Genomic DNA, 7,500 nt, shown 5'->3' on the forward strand with positions numbered 1-7,500 from the left:
AGTGGTTAGAGTGTAGAGGAGGCAGGTAGCCTAGTGGTTAGAGTGTAGAGGAGGCAGGTAGTCTAGTGGTTAGAGTGTAGAGGAGGCAGGTAGTCTAGTGGTTAGAGTGTAGAGGAGGCAGGTAGTCTAGTGGTTAGAGTGGAGGGGTGGCAGGTAGTCTAGTGGTTAGACTGTAGAGGAGGCAGGTAGCCTAGTGGTTAGAGTGGAGGGGTGGCAGGTAGCCTAGTGGTTAGAGTGTAGAGGAGGCAGGTAGTCTAGTGGTTAGAGTGGAGGGGCGGCAGGTAGTCTAGTGGTTAGAGTGGAGGGACGGCAGGTAGCCTAGTGGTTAGAGTGTAGAGGAGGCAGGTAGTCTAGTGGTTAGAGTGGAGGGGCGGCAGGTAGTCTAGTGGTTAGAGTGGAGGGACGGCAGGTAGCCTAGTGGTTAGAGTGTAGAGGAGGCAGGTAGCCTAGTGGTTAGAGTGGAGGGGCGGCAGGTAGTCTAGTGGTTAGAGTGTAGGGGTGGCAGGTAGTCTAGTGGTTAGAGTGTAGAGGAGGCAGGTAGCCTAGTGGTTAGAGTGTAGAGGAGGCAGGTAGCCTAGTGGTTAGAGTGTAGAGGAGGCAGGTAGCCTAGTGGTTAGAGTGTAGGGGAGGCAGGTAGTCTAGTGGTTAGAGTGTAGAGGAGGCAGGTAGTCTAGTGGTTAGAGTGTAGAGGAGGCAGGTAGTCTAGTGGTTAGAGTGTAGAGGAGGCAGGTAGTCTAGTGGTTAGAGTGTAGAGGAGGCAGGTAGTCTAGTGGTTAGAGTGTAGGGGTGGCAGGTAGTCTAGTGGTTAGAGTGTAGAGGAGGCAGGTAGTCTAGTGGTTAGAGTGTAGGGGCGGCAGGTAGCTTAGTGGTTAGAGTGTAGAGGAGGCAGGTAGCCTAGTGGTTAGAGTGTAGAGGAGGCAGGTAGCCTAGTGGTTAGAGTGTAGGGACGGCAGGTAGCCTAGTGGTTAGAGTGTAGAGGAGGCAGGTAGTCTAGTGGTTAGAGTGTAGGGGTGGCAGGTAGCCTAGTGGTTAGAGTGGAGGGGTGGCAGGTAGTCTAGTGGTTAGAGTGTAGAGGAGGCAGGTAGTCTAGTGGTTAGAGTGTAGGGACGGCAGGTAGCCTAGTGGTTAGAGTGGAGGGGTGGCAGGTAGTCTAGTGGTTAGAGTGTAGAGGAGGCAGGTAGTCTAGTGGTTAGAGTGTAGAGGAGGCAGGTAGCCTAGTGGTTAGAGTGTAGAGGAGGCAGGTAGTCTAGTGGTTAGAGTGTAGAGGAGGCAGGTAGTCTAGTGGTTAGAGTGGAGGGGTGGCAGGTAGCCTAGTGGTTAGAGTGTAGGGGCGGCAGGTAGACTAGTGGTTAGAGTGGAGGGGCGGCAGGTAATCTAGTGGTTAGAGTGTAGGGACGGCAGGTAGCCTAGTGGTTAGAGTGTAGAGGAGGCAGGTAGTCTAGTGGTTAGAGTGTAGGGACGGCAGGTAGCCTAGTGGTTAGAGTGTAGAGGAGGCAGGTAGCCTAGTGGTTAGAGTGGAGGGGCGGCAGGTAGTCTAGTGGTTAGAGTGTAGGGGAGGCAGGTAGCCTAGTGGTTAGAGTGGAGGGGAGGCAGGTAGCCTAGTGGTTAGAGTGGAGGGGCGGCAGGTAGTCTAGTGGTTAGAGTGTAGAGGAGGCAGGTAGTCTAGTGGTTAGAGTGGAGGGGAGGCAGGTAGTCTAGTGGTTAGAGTGGAGGGGTGGCAGGTAGCCTAGTGGTTAGAGTGTAGGGGCGGCAGGTAGCCTAGTGGTTAGAGTGGAGGGGAGGCAGGTAGTCTAGTGGTTAGAGTGGAGGGGTGGCAGGTAGCCTAGTGGTTAGAGTGTAGGGGCGGCAGGTAGCCTAGTGGTTAGAGTGGAGGGGCGGCAGGTAGTCTAGTGGTTAGAGTGTAGGGACCGGCAGGTAGCCTAGTGGTTAGAGTGGAGGGGTGGCAGGTAGACTAGTGGTTAGAGTGGAGGGGCGGCAGGTAGTCTAGTGGTTAGAGTGGAGGGGTGGCAGGTAGCCTAGTGGTTAGAGTGGAGGGGTGGCAGGTAGTCTAGTTGTTAGAGTGGAGGGGAGGCAGGTAGTCTAGTGGTTAGAGTGTAGAGGAGGCAGGTAGTCTAGTGGTTAGAGTGGAGGGGCGGCAGGTAGCCTAGTGGTTAGAGTGGAGGGGCGGCAGGTAGCCTAGTGGTTAGAGTGGAGGGGCGGCAGGTAGTCTAGTTGTTAGAGTGGAGGGGTGGCAGGTAGTCTAGTGGTTAGAGTGGAGGGGTGGCAGGTAGTCTAGTGGTTAGAGTGGAGGGGAGGCAGGTAGTCTAGTGGTTAGAGTGTAGAGGAGGCAGGTAGCCTAGTGGTTAGAGTGTAGAGGAGGCAGGTAGCCTAGTGGTTAGAGTGGAGGGGCGGCAGGTAGCCTAGTGGTTAGAGTGGAGGGGCGGCAGGTAGCCTAGTGGTTAGAGTGTAGAGGAGGCAGGTAGCCTAGTGGTTAGAGTGGAGGGGCGGCAGGTAGTCTAGTGGTTAGAGTGGAGGGGAGGCAGGTAGCCTAGTGGTTAGAGTGGAGGGGCGGCAGGTAGCCTAGTGGTTAGAGTGGAGGGGCGGCAGGTAGCCTAGTGGTTAGAGTGGAGGGGCGGCAGGTAGTCTAGTGGTTAGAGTGTAGGGGCGGCAGGTAGTCTAGTGGTTAGAGTGGAGGGGTGGCAGGTAGCCTAGTGGTTAGAGTGGAGGGGTGGCAGGTAGTCTAGTGGTTAGAGTGTAGGGGCGGCAGGTAGTCTAGTGGTTAGAGTGGAGGGGGTGGCAGGTAGCCTAGTGGTTAGAGTGGAGGGGCGGCAGGTAGTCTAGTGGTTAGAGTGTAGGGGCGGCAGGTAGCCTAGTGGTTAGAGTGGAGGGGCGGCAGGTAGTCTAGTGGTTAGAGTGTAGGGGCGGCAGGTAGTCTAGTGGTTAGAGTGGAGGGGTGGCAGGTAGCCTAGTGGTTAGAGTGGAGGGGTGGCAGGTAGCGTAGTGGTTAGAGTGGAGGGGTGGCAGGTAGCCTAGTGGTTAGAGTGTATGGACGGCAGGTAGTCTAGTGGTTAGAGTGTAGGGACGGCAGGTAGCCTAGTGGTTAGAGTGTAGAGGAGGCAGGTAGCCTAGTGGTTAGAGTGGAGGGGCGGCAGGTAGCCTAGTGGTTAGAGTGGAGGGGCGGCAGGTAGCCTAGTGGTTAGAGTGTAGGGGAGGCAGGTAGCCTAGTGGTTAGAGTGTAGGGCGGCAGGTAGCCTAGTGGTTAGAGTGTAGGGGCGGCAGGTAGTCTAGTGGTTAGAGTGTAGGGGCGGCAGGTAGCCTAGTGGTTAGAGTGTAGGGCGGCAGGTAGCCTAGTGGTTAGAGTGTAGAGGAGGCAGGTAGCCTAGTGGTTAGAGTGTAGGGGCGGCAGGTAGCCTAGTGGTTAGAGTGGAGGGGCGGCAGGTAGTCTAGTTGTTAGAGTGGAGGGGTGGCAGGTAGTCTAGTGGTTAGAGTGGAGGGGTGGCAGGTAGTCTAGTGGTTAGAGTGGAGGGGAGGCAGGTAGTCTAGTGGTTAGAGTGTAGAGGAGGCAGGTAGCCTAGTGGTTAGAGTGGAGGGGCGGCAGGTAGCCTAGTGGTTAGAGTGTAGAGGAGGCAGGTAGCCTAGTGGTTAGAGTGTAGGGGTGGCAGGTAGCCTAGTGGTTAGAGTGGAGGGGCGGCAGGTAGTCTAGTGGTTAGAGTGGAGGGGAGGCAGGTAGCCTAGTGGTTAGAGTGGAGGGGCGGCAGGTAGCCTAGTGGTTAGAGTGGAGGGGCGGCAGGTAGCCTAGTGGTTAGAGTGTAGAGGAGGCAGGTAGCCTAGTGGTTAGAGTGGAGGGGCGGCAGGTAGCCTAGTGGTTAGAGTGTAGGGGCGGCAGGTAGCCTAGTGGTTAGAGTGTAGGGGCGGCAGGTAGCCTAGTGGTTAGAGTGGAGGGGCGGCAGGTAGTCTAGTGGTTAGAGTGGAGGGGCGGCAGGTAGCCTAGTGGTTAGAGTGGAGGGGCGGCAGGTAGCCTAGTGGTTAGAGTGGAGGGGCGGCAGGTAGCCTAGTGGTTAGAGTGGAGGGGTGGCAGGTAGTCTAGTTGTTAGAGTGTAGGGACGGCAGGTAGTCTAGTGGTTAGAGTGGAGGGGCGGCAGGTAGCCTAGTGGTTAGAGTGTAGAGGTGACAGGTAGTCTAGTGGTTAGAGTGTAGGGGCGGCAGGTAGCCTAGTGGTTAGAGTGGAGGGGAGGCAGGTAGTCTAGTGGTTAGAGTGGAGGGGAGGCAGGTAGCCTAGTGGTTAGAGTGTAGGGGCGGCAGGTAGCCTAGTGGTTAGAGTGGAGGGGCGGCAGGTAGCCTAGTGGTTAGAGTGGAGGGGCGGCAGGTAGCCTAGTGGTTAGAGTGGAGGGGTGGCAGGTAGTCTAGTTGTTAGAGTGTAGGGACGGCAGGTAGTCTAGTGGTTAGAGTGGAGGGGTGGCAGGTAGCCTAGTGGTTAGAGTGGAGGGGAGGCAGGTAGTCTAGTGGTTAGAGTGGAGGGGAGGCAGGTAGTCTAGTGCTTAGAGTGGAGGGGCGGCAGGTAGCCTAGTGGTTAGAGTGGAGGGGTGGCAGGTAGCCTAGTGGTTAGAGTGGAGGGGCGGCAGGTAGTCTAGTGGTTAGAGTGTAGAGGTGACAGGTAGTCTAGTGGTTAGAGTGTAGAGGTGACAGGTAGTCTAGTGGTTAGAGTGTAGAGGAGGCAGGTAGTCTAGTGGTTAGAGTGGAGGGGCGGCAGGTAGTCTAGTGGTTAGAGTGGAGGGGCGGCAGGTAGTCTAGTGGTTAGAGTGGAGGGGTGGCAGGTAGTCTAGTGGTTAGAGTGGAGGGGTGGCAGGTAGTCTAGTGGTTAGAGTGGAGGGGCGGCAGGTAGCATAGTGGTTAGAGTGGAGGGGAGGCAGGTAGCATAGTGGTTAGAGTGGAGGGGAGGCAGGTAGCCTAGTGGTTAGAGTGGAGGGGTGGCAGGTAGTCTAGTGGTTAGAGTGGAGGGGCGGCAGGTAGTCTAGTGGTTAGAGTGGAGGGGCGGCAGGTAGACTAGTGGTTAGAGTGGAGGGGTGGCAGGTAGCCTAGTGGTTAGAGTGTAGGGGCGGCAGGTAGCCTAGTGGTTAGAGTGTAGGGACCGGCAGGTAGCCTAGTGGTTAGAGTGTAGAGGAGGCAGGTAGCCTAGTGGTTAGAGTGTAGGGGCGGCAGGTAGCCTAGTGGTTAGAGTGGAGGGGCGGCAGGTAGCCTAGTGGTTAGAGTGGAGGGGCGGCAGGTAGCCTAGTGGTTAGATTGGAGGGGCGGCAGGTAGCCTAGTGGTTAGAGTGTAGGGGCGGCAGGTAGCCTAGTGGTTAGATTGGAGGGGCGGCAGGTAGCCTAGTGGTTAGATTGGAGGGGCAGCAGGTAGCCTAGTGGTTAGAGTGTAGGGGCAGCAGGTAGTCTAGTGGTTAGAGTGGAGGGGCGGCAGGTAGTCTAGTGGTTAGAGCGTTGGACTAATAACTGAAAGGTTACTAGATGGAATCCTCCGAGCTGACAAGGTAAAAATCTGTTTTTCCTACTGCTGTGTAGTTGTTGTATAAACTGATGGAATGTACATATAAGCAGTGGCAAAAGTAAAATGTCATTTTTTTGTCACTTTGGACTAAGCAGATCCACATTACTAGTATTTTGTAGATCTTGGGCTTTCTGAAAACTGTATACTTTTGGTTATCGCTTATATTACCCACTGTTCCCCGGTAGGTCGTCATTGTAAATAAGAATTTCTTCTTAACTGACTTGCCTAGTTAAATAAAGAAATGGTGATCCATCATATTTAAATACTACACAGTAACAGGATTATTTCAAACAGTTTAATGTTTACTGTTCATTTCTGATTGTTTAAATCACTTGCATTTAGCAACACGATTCCCATGAAAATGAAGCCCCTTTTGAATTGAATTTGAATTTAACAAACATTTCGCTACGCCCGCATTAACATCTGCTAAACACGTCTATGTGACCAATAACACCTGCTAACCATGTGACCAATAACATCTGCTGACCATGTGACCAATAACACCTGCTAACCATGTGACCAATAACATCTGCTAACCATGTGTATGGACCAATAACATCTGCTAACCATGTGACCAATAACATCTGCTAACCATGTGTATGTGACCAATAGCATCTGCTAACCATGTGTATGGACCAATAACATCTGCTAACCATGTGTATGGACCAATAACATCTGCTAACCATGTGACCAATAACATCTGCTAACCATGTGTATGGACCAATAACATCTGCTAACCATGTGTATGTGACCAATAACACCTGCTAACCATGTGACCAATAACATCTGCTAACCATGTGACCAATAACATCTGCTAACCATGTGACCAATAACACCTGCTAACCATGTGACCAATAACATCTGCTAACCATGTGACCAATAACATCTGCTAACCATGTGACCAATAACATCTGCTAACCATGTGACCAATAACATTTGCTAACCACATGACCAATAACACCTGCTAACCATGTGACCAATAACATCTGCTAACCATGTGACCAATAACATCTGCTAACCATGTGACCAATAACATCTGCTAACCATGTGACCAATAACATCTGCTAACCATGTGACCAATAACATCTGCTAACCATGTGACCAATAACATCTGCTAACCATGTGACCAATAACATCTGCTAACCATGTGACCAATAACATCTGCTAACCATGTGACCAATAACATCTGCTAACCATGTGTATGGACCAATAACATCTGCTAACCATGTGTATGTGACCAATAACATCTGCTAACCATGTGACCAATAACATCTGCTAACCATGTGACCAATAACATCTGCTAACCATGTGACCAATAACATCTGCTAACCATGTGTATGGACCAATAACATCTGCTAACCATGTGTATGTGACCAATAGCATCTGCTAACCATGTGTATGGACCAATAACATCTGCTAACCATGTGTATGGACCAATAACATCTGCTAACCATGTGACCAATAACATCTGATGTGACATACATGTTCCAACGTGGGCTTTACCTTTGACACGGTGCTGTTGAAGACTAGCGGGTTGTTGTTGGCCAGCAGTCTGGCGTTTCTCCTCCTTCTCATGACCAGCGTGTTCTCCACCATGTGCTCCAACCGCACAGAGATCATTGGCTGTTGCACCACGTCCAGGTTACGCCCACTCACCTTTATACTACGCCCACCCCTAGTTAAACAGCATCACACTTATTGCTTTACTGAAAATATTGATGAGAAAAAACATTATCATTCATTCTTTTAATCGTTTTTTTAAAAATGTATAATTGTATATATATATTTTTTAGCACTTATCATATATTGCTACTGTTTGTTGAAGATGGAGTGGTACAAACCATCGGTAACCAGAATACTAAAGGAAGTGTTCCTCACTCATAGAAGCTCTCAGCAGGCGATGCTGCGGTGATGACAGGGTCCTCCATGTAGTGAAACACCTGCCCAGGTACGCTCCTCTCTGCCTTCCCAAACAACAC

The 7,500-nt window shown here is 52.0% G+C and overlaps 1 protein-coding gene across 1 annotated transcript in view; it reads right to left on the minus strand.

Annotated features, from left to right (window-relative positions):
* The window catches only part of LOC106590801 (plexin-B3), a gene marked incomplete at its 5' end in the record, with an annotated part of 87,053 nt that overhangs the window by 41,929 nt on the left and 37,624 nt on the right, over nt 1–7,500 (minus strand). Inside the window, 2 exon segments of the mRNA XM_045713070.1 lie at nt 7,025–7,196; nt 7,400–7,500. The exon segment at nt 7,400–7,500 is cut by the window's right edge and continues 76 nt beyond it. Of these exon segments, the coding sequence (XP_045569026.1) occupies nt 7,025–7,196; nt 7,400–7,500 (273 nt within the window).

Source organism: Salmo salar, unplaced genomic scaffold, assembly GCF_905237065.1.
Source record: "Salmo salar unplaced genomic scaffold, Ssal_v3.1, whole genome shotgun sequence".
Lineage (NCBI taxonomy): Eukaryota > Metazoa > Chordata > Actinopteri > Salmoniformes > Salmonidae > Salmo > Salmo salar.